Raw genomic sequence first — 23,704 nt, 5'->3', positions numbered from 1 at the left:
AATTAATGAAACTAGATGTCGATCACTTAGCCCCGATTTATAAACGACAAAAATTCGCATGCCCTATTTTTATGATCGCGTTAACGGAGGTGGATTCACGCGTTTGTGTTTGAAAAAGAGTAAATTAATTTCGACGCTAGACGGAACAAAGTAGAGAGATGGTATATAAATTTACACATCAACTCTGGCTGTCTCAACTTTGGATACGGGAGCCCGCTTAACCTGAAAGAACGGCGAGTTTTCCCGACGAAATTTGATTTACGACAAATGGGTTTGTGTTGGAGCACCAACCACGGATAACTTGACCTACGGACCCAATGCACATACGAGAGAACAAGAGTTTTTCACTTGATCTATATACCGTCGAATTTACCCACGCCATTCATTTCGGGCATTTTTTTATTCTGTTCGCTTATTCACAAAGTTACTTCAATCTCCACCGTTTTACAATTCATGATTTAGTACTAAGCATGTATACAATTTTCGATCTAACGAACACCCGTTTATTGTTGCGGAAAAGTCTGAACTCGTAACGATCGTTAATTATACAATATTGTATTAAACCAATTACCATCGAGCCGCATTTACGAGGACCGAAACAAAATAACCAGAGACTGCCTCGTAGTAATTAAAGAAAACTACTTTTTAGATAAGACTCGACCCTAACCTTTTTAAACGCGCCATCATAAGCCGTGCTCTTATCTTAGGATTGCATTATTAATTTGTCTGGCCAGTCTTCATTAACCGGGCACAGGAACTTTAACTCGAGCAAAGACTACAAAGCCTCGATCGTTCGATCTCCGACGGAATTCCATTACGTAGAATCAATTAGACCGTAGGAGCTCGAAGTTGCGTTTTTCAAGTGCTGCTCGATGTCACGTTTCATCGTCGAAGTCGTATGAATCGATCGCTTGAGCCGCATTTTTCGTTTTCGGAGAAAGCATTTCTCGAAACGGTGTTCCAAGCGATGTGTTGCATCTTGCATTCAGCTCCGGTTTTCGATGCTCGATTGCATGTAGCAGTGATGCAAATGCATCGTGACACAGTTAAACAGGGAAAAAAAGGAAAAAGAGCGGATAAAGGGAGGAAGGAGGGAGAAAGAAAAAGAAAGGAAATTCTAAAAAGCATTACTTTGCGCTTTCGAGGGACGTTCATCGAAATCCATCAGGCACACGATTTTCATCGCACGAGTACCGGGGCTTGCAACGACGCGAGTCGAAAACGCAACTCGCTCGCCTTTTTTCGATGGCTTTCAAGTATCAAACGCCAACGCTTTTCGAGAGACGAAGAGCGATCGTGATTCGCGAACGAGATGAAAGAACCGAAGAAAGAAAGAAAATACCGACGAGTCAGTCCAGCAACGAAGTTCTTCAGGGAGACTGGCGGACACGAATGTAATGATCTTACTCCTTTTGAGCATGAGTCTAATATATCGATTCAGACCTCTTAATGAGTAATTGTTTCAGATCGAAAGAAATCTGGTTTTGAGGTATACGAGTTACTGCGCACAAGACTGCAGGAAGACCCAGATCGTATGTACGTATAAAACTGTACGAAGGTGAAACGAATCTAGTAAGTCGATGCTCGAAAAGCATTTCGATCGAGTCACGTTACCGAGCTATGTTATGTAAGTCATTGTCGTCGTAACGATTTAAATCGATACATCTGATCCCACTAAACCACGATATTCAAGGTTGCATGTTCAATTCGATTACAAGAAACGTGCTATGTAAACGAAAATTCCTCGATTGCTTCACGAATAATCGCTGATACGTATTTGGAAATTTTGAAGTCGTTCTTTCGACAGCACGAAATACTTTCTTGGCTACTGAAAGAAAGCTAAAATTTACCGTAACTTCCGACCTAAACCAGAGTGAATCCACGCCTTCGGTAAAGTCACTGCCAATGAGACCGTGAAGCGATTTCGGCGATGCCAAAAAACACTACGACAAAATCGTTAATGGACCATCGAAGTATGGAGTGTACAATTCTGGTTACTTGTCGCGGACCGCGTGTTAATTTAGGCCGTAAAATTAGTGATCGTCCAAGGCTGCTTTATTTCTGACTCGAAGTCTGGCGCGAAAGCAACATCTTACGGACGCGTACGCAGTCACAGAGAAACAAAAAGCTCTTTTCCCTTGTACGACTTTCGTCGAGATTTTTCTCGCGTGTGTTGGAAAATTGCGTGCAACGTGAATTTTTAACGGGAACTTTTGGACGAACTTGTAGCTGCGAACGTGTATCCACCGGTTACACAGAAATAACGTTTTTCCGGATGAGCGACTCGAACAAACGGAAACCTACGCTATTGTAACGAATAAATCTTTGGAGCGCGATCCCGGTGCTCGATTCGGTTCAGTTCGATTATCGAGCAGAAGTCGAACCGAAAGCGCGCTAGTTCGCCAATAAAAGAGAAAAGTGAACCGTCTCGGTCCAACGAGCGAACGGCGACGAGTGCGTGTTCCGTCTACCATAATTTGCTTTCGACATTCTTGATCTTTATCTCGGCCGTGCGTACGTACTAGAAATTTAATTTCTACGGAGAATTTTATTTCTTTGGAGAATTGAAACGCTAAACAGCGAACAATCGAAGAGTTTGCGGCGATAAGGTGGCAGTTCCGATATTCAAACTGCGTTTATTGAAAGGTGCAGAAAGTTATAGGTTTCGTATGAAGATGGCATATAAAAAATATAACGAATACATTCTTATCGTGTTAATGTAACTTAATCCAGCATAGGTTCTCCAATTTTGCGAATGTAAAGCGTAAAATATATTTTATGGAGGCTCTCATATCTTTCAATATGCTGTGAAGATCTTTTATCTGTTTCTTCGGAGAACCTGTCTAACTTCCACTTTATTAGAGTGAACGTGTATGTATAGGCTTGGACGTGTTGAGTGAAAGCGGACATTTCGTGAAAAATCGATTGTAAGTGAGCTCTGTACGAGGACGAAGGAGAAAGAGAGTCGATCTACGAGGTGTGGCACTAAATCGGACTTTAAATTGTATCCGCTTTGTTTCCTTGTTTCTATTCAACATTACGGACGCAGCGTTTATATTCGTAATAGTATCCTCTATTCTCGTCAAAGCTGTGAATTTTACTTTTCCATGGGGGAACATTAATTTCTGGAATAATACCTACGATCTACTCCTACGTATCAGACATTTACATCCGTCGCCTACGAACACCGCCGAAGAAGCTCAAATTTGTATGACATTTCGCCTACTTTGAACAGTACTTTAATTAAAGTTGCGCAAATTAACGATATTTAATATCGCGATTTAATAACACGAACAAAATTTAATCACGGACAGAACTAGCCGCGAATGGCTCTAATTGAATACCTCTCGTTCGCGGGATCAATAAATCGGACGATAAAATTTCTCGAGCGACCTGACGACGATTTATTCCCTCTCGATTGGTCGAATGGTGGATGCACCCGGTATATATCGCGAAGGGAAGTTCTCGGAGTCGAGTCGAGCTCACTCGTAGAGGTTGTAGATCAGAAGAGAATTACGAACAGAGGGAAAGAGACACAGAAGGGGTAGGAGAAAAAGAACAGGAGAGAAGGAAGGAAGAAGGGAACACAGAGGAGGGGGCGGAAGAAAGAAGGAAGCCAAAGGAGAAAGAGAAGCCCGATAGTGCCACCACGTGCATCGACCGAGGTCTTTGTCTCTGGATACCACCGGTGGTTGGCCGATTCCTCTCTCTTTGCTAGGCTACTTTTTTAGGCACACGAGGTCCCGGTTCCACGACTAACTAGCTCTATATCTTGCGTATCGAACGTTGCTCTGATCAAGATATCGGATATGGGAAACCAAAAAATATTCTATGCCAGGATTAATCGCCGAAACCACGAAGGATCTTCAACCTGCTCCGTTATCGCGTATTCTTTCAATCAAACCGAAATCAATCGATGTTTCTAGAAGTTAGATACACATTATTTTTCCATTCAGCAAGTGTATATCGATTTCGATTTGACTCTAATATATAGAGTTTCAGACAGCTGGCGCCAAACTTCGGTATATATTACTTAACAAAACTAGTAAGAAAGTTTCAATAGATATGTGTCCATTTACTCGTTTCAAAGTTACAAGACTTTTTCATCGATCAAATATCGACTGTCTCTGCTTACAGCGTTGACGACAGATTACAATTACAACTCACAACGTTCGATATGACTTCCATTCGTTCAAATACATGTTTCGGCTTTCTTATAGAATCATTATTTCAATACCACAACTTTCTGAAAGAGTCCGTACAAACAGTCTAAATAAGAATCTCTAGAGGCACAAAGCGAGATCGATGGACGGTGCGCAAAAGATTGAAAGAGCGAAGCACTCGGAGACACGAGCCGACGGTGTCTTTTAAAGACCGAGAGAAGCAAAGAAAAATTTCCCGATATTTATCGGGGCCGGTGTGGGAGTCACAACAGAAGTGAACAGCAGTGACATCGAAAGCACCTCGAGCGCGATACTCCAGCGAGGCAAATAATCGAGCAGTCGCGGCGATGGCCAGACCCGGTTTAAAAGCATCTGACGATGTCAGTGACGGACATTTATTGACACAACATTCGCGGATCGTAGCCAGCCGCGCTGGTTATCGACTGCACAAGTGCACAATGACGGACATCCACTGGTCGAAGAAAACACGTGACTCGGTCCCTCTCATCGTTCCTCTCTGTTTCGTCCCGAAGCTTCCATCTGGCTGCGCCGCGCAGCCCGGACCCGCTCTTCTCTTTCTCCGTTCTAGCAAAACCAATTGCGTGTTTCGTGCTTCTCGGTAACCGGCCGACCTATCGTCCAAACTAATTACAAGCCACGCTTTCCATCGAGAAACAAACGACGGCTCGCTGGCTCTCCGTCTGCGTTTATCATGGGCTTTCTGCCAGAGAATCGCGTCCGGGAATTGCGTGGCAAGAGAAATGAAAGTGAAAAACCGTGCAGAGACTATTTAAGCTCGATTTCTGATACCTTCCAAACTTCACACATATCTACACCTGCTTCCATGTATAGCATCTTTTTCTATCTTCTTCAAAATTTTAAAAGTATCTCTTGCCTTAGTACTTATACTTTTAGGAGAATTTGATTGATCTATCAACTAATCTTAAAAGAGTTACTTTAAACAGTTATTAAGATTTGCGCTTAATAGTTTTCCTCCAGTTTAATCATAAAGCGATCAAAATTTTTGCTCAAGTTCGATTCCTTCAGTCGTATCCAGAAAAATTCGGATATGCGGAAATATCTGCATTTCAATAGTTTCAATTCCTCCCTCCCCAATAACATTAAACCGATTCTTGTGCAGGAATTTATTGGCTTACCATTTGTAACAACTAATGATTATATATTTTCCTACAGGCACAAGCGTGCGGGGAGCGCGTTAATTAATTACGAGATATTCACGGTTCGAATTCCGTCACAAAAATGTTGACATTCCAGAGGATCGGCGATTCGATGCACGACGATTTGTCGAATGAACGTTACAAATACTCGACGAATGCGATACGTCGGGGTTGCAGTTCCTAATGAAGCCTCACTGAGTAGCTTTTGCGTCACTTCGATAATTTGACTACGCATTTGCCTTTTACCCTTAACCTTTTGCACGAGTCACGAATAATGCGATAATTTACATTGTTTGATGCGATATTGTTCGCGTTCATTCGAGTCTTTGCGTTAACATCAGAGAAATTCCAATAATTAATATTTGTACATGCAGCATCAGATACGCAAGTAGATACCACTTTTTTCATGGTACCACTGTTTATGACTCATTGAAACAATAGGAGAGAACAGTCAGGCTTACGTTTCAATTAAAACTTTAGCCATGTACGTCAGTAACCGCGTTTCCTCCTGCCGTAAACTAAAAAGTTTCGTTTTCTACCGTTCTACTCCACCGAGGATGATTCTTGAACGCATATCTTTTGAAAATTATACTTCTATAAAGCCAATTATACTTCTCAAATTGCAAAGAGAAAGAGAGCGAAAGACCGAACAATCCATAAAACAAAATTTATCTTTATAAGACCGCAACCGAATAAACGTGAACTGTTTTAGTTTAGCTAGTGAGAGAATACAAATAGAGTGACATAGTTGGCTCTTTAGTCCAGCGTGATGCAACGTATACATCATTTGAATCACGTACAATATATATACAAGGATATGTGCATATGTACCCGTCTCGTATGATAGGGGCGATACAGCGAGGTCATAAAATCGATCAGGAATTAAAGTTTACATGTTTGAGAAGCAAAACAAGTACATATGTAATTGCAGACGGTTTGAGAGATATGAGGACCTCGAGCCTCGTTCAAAGCCAAACGATGATAGCTCGGAAGAACCAGTTCTTCAATGACACATTGTTGCGCTACTAACAATGATGGAAATTAATTATGGAAAATTGACACAGGTGTCCGCATGCATGCGGGCCACGTACAACAATACGTACGGCTAGATCAATGAGTATCGTCACTCAACGCGTTAATTTACGACCTCGCTTGATTTTTCTCGCCTTGCTCGCGCAAATGCAGCTGTTCATCTCGTTTTCCTTCCACGACCTCGTAAGAATATCTTTCGTATTATGTACTTACGTACTAACAATTATTCTGAGCTTTTGTAGCATCAACAACAAAAGAGAGGAATTTAAAGACTTGTCATTGTCGTTGGCATTTTCAGAAATCTCGTGAAGGCGATACCTTCAAAGTAATTTAAGGAAACCAGAACAAATTCGTTCATACTTGTACCGCGTCCAAACATACGACACGACAGTTTGCACCGAGGTTTAATTATGGAACATAGCTAAATACAGCCATATGCAATTATTCATGCTTTTCCGATAAAAGTATTGAAAACGGTAATACTACGTGACGTACACAGATTTATGTAATCCTATATACCGTCGACGTCAATGCGCTAGGAAGTACCAATAAATATTTTTACGTAGCTTCTGTATAGACAAATTTTATTGCCGCGTAGTTGTCGATGGCAAATCAGTGATTATTCGATGCAGGCAATTTTATTGCGATACGTAACGAGAGCTTAATTACCAATTATCCATTCCGATTGGCGAAATTCACTTGGAAAGTTGTCACGGACCTCGCTTTCGATTACCGTCGAGGCAATGTCAATACACAATACACAGTCGGTTGCTTTTTCATCGTCATGACGACCGGGTTAAAGAAAATCGGAATCACAATCACCTAACCTAACTGCAAGCATAACGGCCCTCGGTGTCACGCTACTTCCTGCACCCTTTCCCTGCTTTCTGTTTTCTTCCCCTCGCGAGCCGCGTCGAATTGGCGTGTTGCGTTGCCAGGACAACCAAGGAGCCTCTTGATTAAACGAAACGCAATTTACAAGATCCGAATCGTGATTCAATGGAACCTTCAACGTTTCTTACATCTCTCCCTTGCGTCGTTTACCATCAGGCTGTTTGTCTTTTTCTCTCTTTCTCCGGCTGTCCGTCGAGCGAAAAGACAGTATGGCGGAACGATCTCCGATGTCGTCGTTCGACACGTGAGCTTTTTTGTCAACTTTCGAATCGGTCTGAACGCAGCTATTCTCGTTTGCACACGATTGATTTCTCTGAAACCAGCCAACAAGGGCTCAGCCACGATCCTTGTAGGTATACACGCGCGTATCTACACGTTTGCACGCCGTACATACATCGGGGCTGAAAGAGCGAGCGAGTAAGGCAAGAGGGGAAAGAGAGACAGGGATGGAAGATACAGGAGGGCGAAAGTGCGACGGAGAAAGGGAGAAGGAGCAAAGGGGGAAAGGACAAAGCGTCGACGCGCTCGAAGTTCGGGCGTACCTCCTATCCCGTAGAAACGTGCATACGTCTCTCTTTCTCTTTCTGTTTCTCTGTCCAGCGTTTCCCGTCTCTTGTTTGCACACAGCCGACCGCGCGTCCTATCTCTTTCCCATTCGTGAAATACATACATACGTGCAACATCGAGCGCACACATACACCCGCGCACATCGCGATGCCAGTTGCACACGTTTTTGTTTCCTCTGGCCGGTTTTCTACGCGAAATAAAGCATGGGCACAAGATCAAATACGCAGGCAGCGTGTACGTACGTGAAGCTCATTATCAAGCGATTCGAAGCGAGCATGACAGACGAGCACGACGAAAACAAACAGTCCAGAATGAAAGGGTTAACGCAAGGACAAGAAAGAACACGAACATGAACATGAACATGAACATGAAAATGAACATGAACAGGAATGCGAACACCAGGACACGGGATGGTTGAAGCGTGTGAGATGCAGCAGGACGAGACGCGTATTCGCTGCCAGAGAAAAAGCAGGTCTTTCGTACGGTGAACATACAAGCGCGCGCGCACACACACACGCACGCATGTGACATACAAAAAGAAAACGGACAGGGAATTGCCGTCGAACGACTTGAACCGCAGGGAAAAATGAAGGACTAGTGGTCGTTTGCTTACCCTACTGCCGGGAATGTCGTATAGGGAAACATTGTTGGACGCGGTCACTTCCAGGATCCTTGTCGTCGTTCGGTTCTCAACCGGTAGACTCTTCTCGATGTACCTTCTCTTTTACGTTCTCCTCGCACTATGTCTCGACGTCACAGGTTAAACGAAACATACACAACCACTCGATACGATATATAGACGCACAAGTTCAAGGTCGTGACGATACGAATATAACCAAACGACGAGGATGTCGCGTCGGTGGGCCACGATGACGCGCGACCGTGCGTTACGGGCTGCCTCTCTCGGTACCTAAATCACAGTACCGCCAAAACGCAGCAACTGGACCGGCTAATATTCGCGAATTAGAACCGCACACACCGGCCAACTCGAACAAGCCGAATCTTCGAGACAAAGGGTCTCCCTGTTACGCCGGTATTCGAACAGGCTGTCGCTGACTTTTGCCTGCGCATACGAAGTAACTGAAAGAAAGGAACGGCGAGTCGTGATGACAGGAACGACGAGCCGCGCGAGTCGAGGACCGGCTTTCGACGCGGTAACAGCACCCACGATTGATAAGACGCGAGTCACCGCGAGAACCGGAAAACACGAGAAACGCACGCCGGCCACTCTCTTTCTCCCTCTCCCTCTCACGGTCGGCTTTCTTCTTTCCTTCTTTCTCTCTCGACCCCCCTTTCTTCTTTCCACGACAGTTTTGTAGGTTAGTCCAAACGACCGGCTAGACGATAACGGCGTCGCTGCGCGTCTCTCCAGTCCTCGCACTTCACAGTGTGGCAGCTGTGCGCTCGCCTCTTCGACCTATTGGTGGGGGAAACCCGTGGCAGGCAGAGAGGGGATAGGCGAAGGGATCTCTAGCACGGAGAACCGACCGCACGGGCCGTCGACGAGCACAACGGGGAAGGGGGAATTGGCCGAACCAAGGGATACACCGCGAAGTAGGGGTAGGTTAGGTTGGGACACCTGGAGGGAGAAGCGAGCGCACCCCTATGCGAACGCGGCCGTGGCGCGTACTACGAAACAGGCGCACGCACACAGACAGAATGCCTGTTCGCAATTCCTCTGCCCTTCGCTAAAAGACTCCACGCCTCGTGCTGTTCCGCGGCGGTCGGGAGTCCAGTCTTTGCAGTGGTGCTCACTAAATGCTTCTCAACTTCCACTAAACGGTTGCTTTTACCAACGAATATCGGTTTTCGAATCGTACGCGGTTTTCAAGTTACTCGACTGCTGCAAGAAAATTTCAACTATTCGTGGTTCGCTGACAAGATTCGTCGAGGAGAGTAATCCATTCATCGATAATCTAAACGCGACGGAATAAATAAACGATCGCTTTTACTTTTACTGTTAACAACGCTGACATCTACCGAAGAGTTAGCTTTGCTTAAGACTGCATGATTTGTATTCATTTCGATTGATTTGCTATATATTTGATAAATATAAACTAATATTTATTATCGGAAAGAGCACAAAAACTTAAGGGAAATCTTGTAAGCAACTATCTATATGGTATAATTTAGTTGCACCTTTTCCCACAGTAAAAATCAACCACTGACTTTTTCAATAAACCCAACAGGTGCTCAATGGGAATTGAGTCAGGCGATTGGGATAGCCATTCAAGGACCTCAGATCCCTCGATGGACAACCAGAATTTCGTTACTTTTGTCGTGTACTTCGAAACACGATATTATTCTATTCTATTTATTTCCTTTTCCTATATTCGACATAATTTCCATGTTTTTAATCCTCCTCATAACTGCAAAGGAACGAGAAATCAAAGTAAGTATCTACTAATTAATACAATTCACTATTTAGAAAGTTCGATAGGGAAACTTCGAAATATGCATAAGTAAGAATTGTTGCTTGCAATCATTAGACATAGCAACGGCAATGTGCGCATTCTAAATTTATCTAAAAAGAAGATAAATGCGCATTTCCTAGAAGCTAGAAGTATGTAAACGAACTGGCGAGTCAGTCACTGTACGTAGAGAGAACTGTGTTTCTCTTGATTCTGAGCCCTGTTACGAGGGCCACTTCATCCGCCGAGAGCCCTCGTGTTCGTGCAACGAATCACATTGCCGGAAACGGAAAGGATTAAGGATTCTAATTGATGACACACTTTGCCTCTCGACGGCTCGTTCGTATGTGCCACGCGTTTCCTTTCTCCTAGGAAGCTCGCCAATCGTTGATCGTATTACCAACATTATATTGGGCGCTTTTGGTATTAAAACGAATCGAGCGAAACTGCAGATTTAGAAAAAAACAACAGTACGATAAAAAGGTTCCATTTTAAATGTATAAAATGTACTCTTAGTGTTACGTCGGGCGACACTCTACCTAGACCAGGCCACATACCGCGGCAACTCAATAGTCTTAAGGACCCATTGTAAATCTCAGGAATTTGCTAGCTAAGGTCCTTCAGACCGAACAAATATCGATTTTCCTAAATCGCTTTCTAAATATTATTGTCTACTATGGCTTGACACGGGAAAATTAGTTAGAAAATTTTCACGCATGACACTTCATACTAGGAACTTTCTATCGAGGGCGGCTAAGACCCTTTCTAGTTCACCAACCTTCGTTTATCCCATTAGAAGCAATGTATACTGCCCTCATTTTTCTGACCAAAAATGTCATGAACAAATCCGATAGTTCCGTGCGCTAGACACACCCATCGCTAGCTTTCCTCCGACATAGCATCGGTAAATTACTTATTCTTCAACGTTAGAATAATCGACATGTCAGTACCGGGTTAGTTTTTTCCCTTATTGCTACGTCAACTATAACAAAAACTCTAAGAGCCTTGCTCGATTACCAATGAATATTGTGCCAGTGTATCGCATCTCTATACGCCAAATCATTGTTTACGACGTATATCACAAGCAACGGTGTAACTTAAGTGTTAAAAATATATAGTTTATAACCCTGTTAATTGCAGTGTTATACCCTCTCAACCAGCCCCATTATCTTAACGGAAATCGGGGGATCGTGTCTTTCCGCGTTTGGTCGAAAATACACTTAGGTTTGCAGTTAAGCGAATCAAGCGAATCAGGCGAAACTGGCGAATGAAGTTTAAAAGGGATCAACCTTTTAATGAAATTTGCTTCGTTAATATGGAAAATGTGATTTAGATTTTTGGAGACAGTTCGTGTACAAGTTGTCAATGGAAGCAGAGAAATTCGATGATATGCATTTTGATACTATTCAAAACGTGTTCGAATCTGTACCTTTGTGAAAATTAACTCACCAGCAGCTTTGTGGAACGCCGAGTTCACATTCGGGTAAAATTTCCACTGTTGTATCGCCGAGTCTTAAGCCACTAACTCCCACCATTCGCTCGCTCATTTTCTCCGAAGACGCGGCACAATACACTTTTCCGGAAGAACTGTCGGTGCGTTTCCACGAATCGTGAGGGAAGCGAAGAGGGAAGAAACGATCGAGAATGTTAACGCCTGGGCGTTCTTTAACACGTGCACGTTGACACAAAGAGAGGTGGGCTCGGTGGGCTTGACGTGGGGAAATCGGCATCAGACCAGACGGCAATCTCACGAGCCAACGTCGTACGACTTAAGCAACTGAATAACGCGCACGTTTCACTAGTGACTATAAAACCAGCTAAGAGTAAAAGCTATATATAGCAAAAGGTACCGTTCGGTCAAATAAACAATCAACACAAAGTATGAAGCGAAAACCTGGAAAAGTAATACCTGAATACGTTTCTTGGATAGTTCGAATGTACGCTTTTCCCACTGTTATATACTTTTATTACCTGCTCCAACCTTTTTCGCATATATATATATATATATATATATATATATATATATATATATACACAATATATATACTGAGAACGGTATACCCAACTTGTCACTGTAATTGCCGTTGCATTTTTCCCAGGCCTTCAACTCAATCCCCTGTACCGTACATTCGCTCGGTCGCCGCCACTTTGCTTGAGAATTGTACGGTGGAATGTCAAGAGGGCAGGTCAGGATCTGGGACTAGCTGGCCGGCCTCCAAATCGCTGGCCAGATTCTGGACGTGCGTGCCTCGACACAAGGTAAATGTGCCGACGTTATTTGACGGCTGTACGTCGCATCGAGACACAAAACAAAAAGACAGCCAGTGAATCTTATCGTGAGGCGGCTCTGCCACGTACGATGATTCACACGTGTCTCCCCTTTATTCTTTATTTTTGTATTGAGCCAAGGAAGGCGATGGCGTTCGAGTGTTCGCCATCGAATATGAAAACAGCGGCAAGTTCAACCTTCGTTCCCGTCCCTTTCGCTTAAAAATATAAGTATATCTAGGTTATTTCGAAAGTTGCTGAATGAAGATCGAACAAGGGTATTGTTCCCATTGTAGGTATTTTTCATTCGATTCGATACTCGGCACGCGTATCAGCCCTGGCTGGATATTACGAATATCAATATGATTCGAATAACACGGATACGGGTTCTAACCAAGCAATATCTAAATGGCGCAAGTACACAGCGCCGTGACTTTAATCTCGCGAAGTAGATACCATTTCCGTACAAACGGCGAAACTCGCTTACTTCCGGCCGTGTAATTACTTAAAGAATCGTTTTGCGCATGATGTTTTATGCAGCGATACTTCGAACAACTTCTCCGACAACTTGTTTTATCCGATGGTATTAGCGATGATTAATGCTCGTCGAAACTCTCGAGCAGCTCTCTTTCAAAGATGGTAAGAATACGTGTATATAAGAAATGTATCCTGTAAAAAGTGGAAAGTTCCTGTAAAGAGTAGAAGAGTGTTGTAATACGCAGGTATATCGTCAGAGCGATAGAGTGATGTCTATTGAACGCAAGAATATTTTTTTATTTATCAGTTAGAATCGCCGAAAAGGATATAAAACGTGACACGGCAAATGAGTTCGATGTTCGATGCGAAGCAAACGATTTCTAGCTGGTTCGGCCCAGACAAAACGCAGGAAGTACTCTCGGACTTCCTCGTCCGGTAACACGAAGCTTTGCGAGGGAGGGAAGACAGCTGGGGTGAGAACAGTCGTAGTGTTTCTGGCGTCGTCGGTTGAAACCTATCCTCACGCTTCGGTTCGTCCCGTGACTTCGACCGAGACATCGCGGACGCGCGATTTTATTACGTAAATTGAATTTGCGCGATACGACGCAGCACGTCTACGATCCTCCTTCGGGAGATAACATCGCGGATCTACCTAATGAAGTATGTTGTAATTGTATCTATCCAACGGATACCCCGAGGACGTTAAAAGCTCCGAATCGCGGTACTCGTTCGCAACGATCCTCTTCGGGAATATTCCGATCTTCATGAATACGCGATAAGGAACTCGACGATCGATTTTTAACTAATCAAGAAAGATTAATTACGCTAATCGTAAGATGCTTAATACGACACCAAGTCTTGTTGTCGTGAATTCTTAAAAAGCTACAATCTACTTGATACACAGAATGTTAGAAAACAAGTTAGAAAACAGAAATACATTACATCTAAATTGCTTAATTTGACATAAACTAATGTCAATCCACTAATCTTCCATGTATCTTTATCACCTTGAATCTAATCGAATGCTACGACGAATAAATTAATCAATCTTACTAATTAACTCGCGGCCTTAATTGATGGTCACGTAGATACTTAATACACGGTATGTGTCAAGCAAACCGTGAATATTGTAATTTGAAATCGCGATACATCGAGATCGCGACGATGCTCGCCGCTACGGATAATTAACGTTGGTCTTTATTTCTTCATTATATTTCTATCGCCTTCACGAACACGTACTTTTTCCTTTTTAACGCGTGTTCAATATTACTAATCGGCATATCATGCGAAAAACAGCTCGTATCTCATCCGTACGTAACAACCTTGGATATATGATAAATATGTTAAAAGATTCAGTGAAGAAAAACAGGAGTCCATTCAAAAGAAAATTCTGCAATCTCACTTCAACTATTTTATGTCAAAGTAAATCAAGAAAATTCTACTACTTGTTACATTCTATCCGTGTAATTTTTATTTGCAAAGATCGTGGCAAGTTTGTACGTAAGCGTTTAAATGGCCGAATGTTTGGACAATAAATATATACATGGTTAAACCTGCACGAGGAGGAAAAAAGTTGTTGGCACGAATGTTGCAGACCGTTTCTTCAGTCGAATGGCTAGGAACGATTAACCGGGAGGCTTTGCTTGAATTCTAAGCGGAGCTCGGACACGACCCGATTAAATATCGCGGAAATTGAATCTATAAATTTCTCGTTGCCATAAATTTCGTAACTTGCCGCGCGTAAACTGGCTAGCTCCAACGGCGTTTCCATCTCGTCCCTGGTGAAGCCGAAACATCGTCCGAGAGAAAAGTAAGGAACGAATCTGCTGCAAGGAAAATAAGGACGCAAGAAAGTATATGATCCGGACGGAAGTAATACTTTCGTTTTAATAGTGAAAATTGACAAGCTCAGGTACTTCAGAGTGATGCTGAGGAAAAGAGGACAAAGAAAAGTTGTAGATCATAAGAGTACATATTTCGCTAATCCGATTTTCTAAATATGGAAACTAGCCATGATTCACGTGAAACGTGTTATTCATCCAAGAAACACGATGCGGGATTACATTGTTCTATGTAAACCCTGAGACTACAGGGTCCCATAAAGGGAGAATATCGTATTTCATCTCGTACAAGTTTCAAGCGACATTTCCTCGTGACGAACTATGGAATATATTTTCTTCCCTATGCCTCATTGAATGGGGAAAATGAAATCGTGCGCTACACGAAATTTTTGAAAGAATGTCTCACGTGACTAATTTAAGACTGCACATGATACTATGTACTTGTAGTCATACGAGTACCATTCTTATTTTAATAAGAATATGAGTTTATGGAGCAAAAATCTGGAAAAAATCTCAGTTGAACCGATCATAGATGTAGTTTAATCTATCCTCTGTATCCTCTTAGTTTAGACATATCTACTATATATGTACATAACAAAGACTATCGCAACGGAATTATCGTCTCCTTAATTCCAAAAAAGTTCAATTTTCCGTGAACCTAGGACAGTTTATTCCGGAAATCGGCAACAATAACAATAACAGTCGTGGGAACTTCCCGTGCTTCCGCTTCAAGTTACAACTTGATCCCGTATAGTGCGGTATCGTTATAATTTACTAGCATACACACTTAGAAACGGAAAGGGTGAAAAAGACCAACCATCAACTATGATACATGCCCTTTTCTTTCGATGGCCGTTCTTCCCTCCTTATCACGTCGGCAGAAATTTAACAAAACTCGTCTATTCAGGCTCATTTCAAAGACAACGATCGCAATTACCGCGAGAAGCTGAGAATCTTATCGGCTGTCTCGTATTTCGTTCTTCAGTGGCGGACATTGTTTTCGGCCACGGGGATGATGAGATTAAGCTAGCTTTTTCCACGAAATGAGCGAAAACAAGCGCACTCAGTTCGCTCCTAAATTGCGTTGTATAATGTCGTTTAAAACGAAGGGCAATTAAAGAAACAAAAGGCTTGCCTAGTCGCTAAATTATCCTCGAAAGCGATCTATAAGTACGAAACAAAATGGCAACGGTCTATAAACTGCAAGAAGCGGGGTCGCTTGCACGACTCTAGGGTCGCGAGTGTTAAATAAAATAATTTATATTCGATCGATCGAGCAACCGATCGATTGACGAGTGGGGAGGAAACGAAGGAAATCTTGATTTTGCGGCATCCCGCGCAGAAATGGGTTAAGTATGCGTTCGATGGGGTGAGGGGGGATGAAGGAAACGGATGGAACGAGGGGCAGGGGCTGTAAGTAGTAAAGTACGGCTTGTGTCTGGTGCGCCGTGCCAGCCGGTGCACATCGTGACGAGAATGCGTGCGCGAGAACGATTTCTATCCCTCCCGCCATTTCGCGATTTACTGTTTACCATTCGCTGTTTGCATCCACCACGCCCAACCCCTAGTTCACCCAAGCCCCCGACATTTCACCGGCTAAATAAGAAAGTTCGGCTCGAAGAAACTGCTATACGAATTCGCTACTAAAATCGATCCTCTAGCTCTTGTAACTTTCTTGTTTCGGGTATATTAATATCTAAGACTTTGTAAATTCTGGACAATAAATGTGTTACGCTCTGAAATAGAATCACGTGAGGATCGAGAGGAAGAGAGAGAGAGAGAGAGAGAGAGAGATCGGAAACGTCGGGTAAGGTCGTGGAAACGCGCGAAACCGAGCCCGTGTCGATTCGTAGGATATCCTGGCAGGTATATCAGACGGCAAGATCGTTACCAAAACCCTGTCGTACCATCGACTCTCCAGCCCTGTTTCGAGCTTGATGCCGTATCGATTCGAGGAGGCATACAGACGCAGGGACGGAGGAACGGGGACAGAGAAAAAGAGAGTGAAGAGAGGGCGGCAATGGAGGAACGAGGAGGTGGGCGATGGGTAGGAGGGATAGGCGGAGGAAAAGGAAATAGGCAGAGAAGAAAGAATAGGCCGAGCGAAAGAGGAAGGAAAAGGAAAACGAGAGGGAAGAGCGAGAAAGTAGTATTCTCCTCGTACGACAAAAGTACGGGTCTTCGTTACCCTTATCGGACACCGGAACCAGTATCGACAGCCCCGGGGTCATTCCGATCGAAGAATCGTCGAGTCGTGGCCTCGCCGGGAGTACGTTCCAAGAAAAATCGGAATTAGGAAGGTGGCCGAGAGGTTTGACTTACGGTCAGAATCGGACGTCGGGGAAAAGAAGTAGAATCGCTAAATCTGTCAAAATGACACGTTTCAATTTTCACCTTACTACAATTTTTAGAAACGGGTAGAGGTGTTTGAAGTAATCAATATAGATTTTTATCAAGATCGAAATACCATTATATGTATACGTATACGTGTTTCGTTTTCGTCGTACTGGTTCAACCCTTACGAGACTAACAGGACAATTCGCCCTAAGCGAGATTGCTAGTTACCATAATATAATTTTTCTGGTACCAGTGAAATTTATCGAAGCGTAAGATCGCGTTAGAAATTACAACGAAAAAGATCATCTTGATAGGATTAATTGTAATCGGGGATCATACGGAGAAAGGTAAGATAACTCCATTTTTGTTGATTTTCTGGCGTTTATGTCGATAGCTAAGAAGATTGGACGCAACGTGGGGCCGAATAATCGATACAAAGACGTTTGCGAGCAAGATTCAATTCTCCCTGATGTAATTTACGTTTCTCTGCCATTTTCTTTCTATTATATTTTCTCGGTGATTTATTCGTAAACGATGAACGTATTACAGTTTAGCGGACGAAAGAAAGACATCGAAAGGATAGCGTGTTATCGGTAAAACGTCTGTTGGCCGTCTATTTATAGTCAACTTGATGGGACGAATGCACTCTTTAAACTCGCATTTCCGCGGTAAACGGAGAGGAACGAGGATCACGCAGAGAAAGGAAGCCATCCGTGTAGACGTTAATTCGAGCGTAACGCCAAGTCTCAAGATACCTGGCATTCGCCGACTTCGAGTTTCGTTAACTTTTAGCTTTTCCTTTTTGCGAGTATTTCTCAATAATTTTCTCGCGGATTTTTTATCTGTCTCTAATCGAATTCTTCTACTCTTCTTAACGTCATCGAGTTTGGTACTTCAACGAGAGAGAAAAACAAAGTCGAATCACGAAGTCTGAATCTTGAGAACGACCAAAGCTTTTGTAAAAAAAAAAAAAAAAACTGAGAATTCGTTAACTTTTGTGTCGTAGTGTCTGCAACAATAAGCGAATGCTTATGTTAAGGATTCTCAGATGGAAATTGTTTCACTTCGATTCGCAGAAATGTTATATCCAATCAAAAATTGTCGAAGTATTCAATTTTTAATTATCTCAGTCAACGAAGAACAATATTTCTTCAAATCAAATTTCTCCGTGTTTCGTTTAATTTTAAACAATTTGAGGAAAACAATCGCAATTGAAATATCGTCCTGTTCGATAAAATTGAGATCGATGAACCGACAAATGTTACAGTTCGATCTTATAATTTTTCTAACGTCGAGTCTTCACCGTTGAAAAGAAGGGGAGCTGTGACTTTTACAATTCAGTATCGTCTGTTTTCTCGAGCAAAATCGTGGCAGTGTACTAAGCAACTGCGTTTCAACGAGAGGAACCGCTATTACGAGGCTGCAAACTGCTTTTACAACTCTCTCGGGACTGGAAGAATCATGGTTTCGTAAACAGTGGCCCATTTCGCCACGATGAATTTGTGTGTTTTTCATTGGTGAGTATCATTGATGTTTCGTGTTTTCCCTTCATGCTGTTTCATCCAGTGTTACGATGATAAATACTCTGGAATCGAAAGCAACGCGATGTAAAATATATGAAATAATTGCAATAGTCTATGATCCATTAGCGATTTCCTTTGCTTATTATCGACATATAACTTGTACACCGCAATTACCATATAATTAATTTCGTTATTTCGCAATCAATCCGATGCAAGCATCACCTTGTTATCTCGAACGTAATTGAAACGAAAGAAATTCCCTTTTGTTGAAGTGCCCTCGCGACCTGCACGCGATAATTATAATTACGGGAATCGGAATCTAGATCGACACGCGATTCCGCGAGAAGTCGTTCCGCATCGGAGCATCTTTCTCCTAGAAAAACCTAATGATTATTCGGAAAAAGAAGTTAAGGACCTTTCTGGAAAAAAGGTCTGTAGATTTATGGTAAATACGATCCTGTTCGCGATTATTAGGACTCTTAGAAACTGTCTTATACGAGAATCTACAGTCTTATACATAGAATCTACAGATAAGATAACACTCTGATATTAACTTAGATAAAATAACCCCAACTGATATTAAATAGTTGAAACTAAAACTTCCAACTAGATTCACTCGATCCATCGTCTTATCCTACGTGCACTTCTTTCAAAGGGCTTCTTGATTAAAAATATGTCGTCGAGGCTGAAATACTTATTCCGTGCGTTTATCGTGATCTAATATCACGTTGACGGTCTAACTTTAGTATGGAAAGTTTGCTAGTGGAACGAGACGAGATTGAAGCGAACGCATCCTGGCTACGAAAATGTAGCGGCAGTCTAAAATAAAAGCTGGAGATTCACGGCGCAGTTGGCACATGGGTCGATTAATACTCGTATTAATAGTCAGCGTATCAGAGGCCAGTGTCCGCCGCTGTACATCAGTAGTATGAGCTTGAAAATATTCGAAGGTTCGGAATTTTTCACATTTTGCGGCGAACGTTTCGAACGCGGCATATTAGTTACGATACACGTAACACAAAATACCCGGGCCGCGGGGATATAGTTCGATATGTGTTACGGGTTTATCGAGGAATCTTCCCGGCGCATTTGCCGCGCTGTATCGCCGCATATTTTAGGTCAACGGATCTCTCCACCGTTCAAACCTCCTCGCTATTTTATTCCTTACTGTTACGCGGCACAAAATTGCGAGCCAGCTCCTCGGGTATTTCGTCGAAATTCGTGCGAAGTGTAATTAAAACGTGGGGCGGCACAGACAGCCTCTGCTCGTCTACGTCCAACTATTGGAAATTTTTCCATTCGTCTCTCGACGCTAAAAAAATATTCGAACCTCGCATTTACCTTTCGATTCTCATTCTCGAGTCAGCGTTCTTTTTAGCGCTAAGCTATTATGTTATTAATCCTTTCGCTGTAGTCTAATTGACCGTGTGCCGCGAGTTTTATGCCGCCGGGCAACTCACTTTTAAGCTCATATTCTCGTGACGCGACGATTTGTCAGAGTTTCTCGACTAAATTCGTCGTATCGGTTGCGGTATGACTGGATTTCCCACTAAATTAGCGAAGTCGTGGAAAAGCAGCCGGTGTCCCATATCTTGAAAGCATCGGCAAAGCCTATCGTTATAGCCGCGAACGCTCCATTTGCGAAAGCTGAGCCGCTTCTGAAGGATTACGGTCGCGCGCATCCTCCAATATTCACGATAATGGCAGCGTGACGTAGAAACGCCGCGGAGTATTCACCGATCATATCGCGTGCAAATAGAATATACGACGAGCGGTTCCTAACCATTCGGTTTCAAAAAATTCGAAGGATCTCCAGTAATTTCGAATTCATCGGTTCGTCTCTATTTCACATAGCGCCAATTTTTAAAACGCCACGTATTAAAACGCAAGCATCGCTTCTATGATCTACGACGATCAGACAATTCTGACCCCTGTCTACACCCACTCTAACTCTTTAAACTTTCAAATCCTTTTTTAACGCTGTTAAATAGCCAATGACAATAGGTTACGGTTCTGGTTGGCATTAGCTAAGTCAGAATGCCACCCACGTTATTCCAGTCGCCGAATTTACACCGCGTGGGTGTCCCTGCACCTGACACTGTACGTGTGTTTCGCTCATGAAATAAATTAACACCACGCCAGTCAACCCGATGACGCCCGTCACTTGGAACATCTTCTTCCTACTTCAATGAACCATTAAAAATAGTAAGCGTCACAGGTGTGCGCCAACTTAACAAACCGTTGTCTAGTCACGCTTTCCTCGACATACGTTTAATTACGGTTAATTGCACCATTATTATTTTCGCTTAACAGGGAATTATGGTAGGAATAACCATCGAATCCAATCCGAATTATCGGAGCAGATAGCGCGCACGTCTTTCCTTGGGACGAACGCCATTAATCTCTTCCCGAATGATCGATGCCTGATCTCCCGTGTCGAATTTTAGAAGTAATTGCGCTCACGCACAAAGAGAACGATCAAGAAAAATATCCATCGTCCTCGTGACGTGATCAGAATATAAAGAATCCGAAACTTGATATAATTCGTGAAACTACTCATAAAATCTTACACCTCTATCTGTTTATTTCCTCTATGGAATTATTTCGACTAAGCGTTAGAGCAATCAATCGTAGGATCTGAATACCCAGCGGTGAATGATACAATGAAAAGCTGACACCGCGATTTAGCCAACTCGCCAACTCCTTGGTAGTTGTAGAGAGCCGGTAGCGGATATTTTCGTTGATTTGCAGTAATAGGTATAAGCCTCGGCACACTCGGAGCTCCAGCTCGACCTATTGAATTAATAGCTTTAGAAAAATAGAGGAACGTTGCATGTTGGAAAACGAGAGAAATACTTAGATCGCCATTGTGTACTCCTCGCGTTCTTCGTACATCACTCATGCCCATCGATTGCATTAACGTTAACGATTCTGGTGTGCAATTTTGATGCAATTCAGCCGTGTGGGTAGTCCAGAAGAAACTAACGAGTGGTAGAGTTTCGTTTAGCTCGAATCTAACGATCGACGAGAGAAAGTAACCGATCATAGAGAGCTTAAGTCATGGGTGCCATTAATACGACGAGTGGGTCGTAGTAAACAGGGCAAGTCATCATCTTGGAGATCGTAGCGCATCGTAGTCACAAAGCTCGATTATCTTTCGATCCACGGAATCTCCGTGCCCTTCGCTCGGTAATAAAGGAAGTTCGCGAAGAAAGAGTTAATCGCGACTTCCTGACTGTCGACGGAGCGCGAAAAAAAGGGACGGTCCCGGCTGTAAAATTACAACGTGCTCCCCTCCCTTCTTCTAAGTTTTAATCAGAACTGCGCGCGACAGAGTAGACCTACTTTTTAGCTACTCTGACCAAACCTACGCGATTCGTCTGACCTTTCGCCTATGTCACGTTGTCTGAAGGTTAACGACAATCACGTATTGTCCGTGCCACTTTGTTCGCGATATCAACAGCGAGAGTGCGAACGCGCCACGGCAATTCCGTCGTCGGTGCACACGGGGACCATTAATAACGCTCGAGAAATCTGCTCGCCAATCTCTCGTTGTTTCATCTTCTAATGAAATTGCTTCTGAATTACCTTGACAAGGAGCAAGCACGGAGAGCCAGCGACGCGTTCAACTTATGACGAAAGGATCTCAACGACGGTTATCGTCATGAGAAATCTCCAAAGTGTTTTAACTCGAAATACATTCGGAGCACTGGTACGGCGAATCTCAGATTTCAGCGAGCTTGCGGGTATCCTACAGCCTTTCTGCAAGAGTTAAAACACTTTCATAGAAAGGCTGCGGGATACCCGCAAGCTCGTTGAAATCTGAAATTCACCGTACCAATAACCGCGCTTCGAATGTATTTCGTTTTCTTTGAAGTATATTTCGGGCTTTTCGTTGCACGCAACAATGGCCCGTTGCCGCTTTCTTTGTCCCATTATGCCTCCTCTGACGCTTTCGTCCTTTCTCCGTGCGCCAGACGACTTTTAAGGTGGATTCAGTCTTCGCGATGTGCGGATTTGGTTGACAATGGCCGCTGTTCAAAAGTAGCACGCCAAGACGAATCGTTTAAATTTCGATTTAAACGCGAATACTCGAGTATTATTCTCATAATATTATCCTCTGCCGCTTTTTTTAACACGCGCGAGAACATAGACGATTCATAATCCTTTCTAGAACTCAACAGGCGCTAGAACTATCACGATGTATTTATAAACTTTTAAATTAATAATTGTCGACGGAAGTTTCTATTCGCGACGATGTATCTTTCTGCATTCGACCGATTCTTTCTCAAGTATATGGATAAAACCTTGTTTATTCGCTTCTATTTCAGCCCTCGGTAGTCTCAGTGTTAAGACGAGAAGATCTCATTTAAAAAGCGCCGCGTCTAATCCACTTTGCGATATTTAAACAAGAAACCACGGCAAAGTTGATTGCGAAGCCTCCTTCAGAGTCGAACACACCTAACCAGAATTTCGCAAGTTTCAAATTTTCGAGATCAACGTTCCTTTCAAAGCGCGAAACGTAATCGTTATCGAAAAGCGTAACGAGCGTGAAGAAGTATCGGCTAAGGACGCGGCACAAAGAGACTTTCGACGAGCGAAGTATTCCATCGCGAACATGTACGTCTTCGTTGATTCTAATTGACGCTTGTGTCATACACAAACAGCATGCACTACGAATAGATATTTAATGCTCAAACGAAGCTTTCAATGGGACACTACGGGTTCGGTTAGACGTTGGTAGCGCGTGCAGCCGCCTCGGTTATTATCCCCTGTTAACTACAGTGGAAATATTAGGTCGTTCGATATACTCGTGCTGCGATGTGTATATATGCACTCTTTGGCTGTTTTATAGGCACAAAACGATAAACGCGCGAGACGATTAATCTTATGCAATGAAATTTAGTCTACAGATGCCGTTTTAGAGAAATAAATTCACGTATCGTGATTTTTCGCCATTGTCCAATTGCGTTATCCTGTAAGAAAATTCGATAATCGAATACGTGAAAAGTA

At 43.0% G+C, this 23,704-nt stretch overlaps 1 protein-coding gene across 3 annotated transcripts in view; it reads right to left on the bottom strand.

The window, feature by feature from the left end:
• msi (RNA-binding protein musashi) overlaps nucleotides 1–23,704 on the bottom strand; it is a 99,701-nt gene that overhangs the window by 54,434 nt on the left and 21,563 nt on the right. The window contains exon 1 of one of the 3 annotated variants that reach the window (XM_033343609.2): nucleotides 8,448–9,200. The exons of the other annotated variants lie outside the window; for them this stretch is intronic. Within the exon in view, the coding sequence (XP_033199500.1) occupies nucleotides 8,448–8,479 (32 nt within the window). The 5' untranslated portion in view covers nucleotides 8,480–9,200. Of the gene's footprint in view, nucleotides 1–8,447; nucleotides 9,201–23,704 lie in introns of those variants that run through there. 3 annotated transcript variants of the gene reach the window in all.

Source organism: Bombus vancouverensis, chromosome 13 (assembly GCF_051014615.1).
Source record: "Bombus vancouverensis nearcticus chromosome 13, iyBomVanc1_principal, whole genome shotgun sequence".
NCBI lineage: Eukaryota > Metazoa > Arthropoda > Insecta > Hymenoptera > Apidae > Bombus > Bombus vancouverensis.
This window is presented reverse-complemented; position numbering and strand designations above follow the sequence as displayed.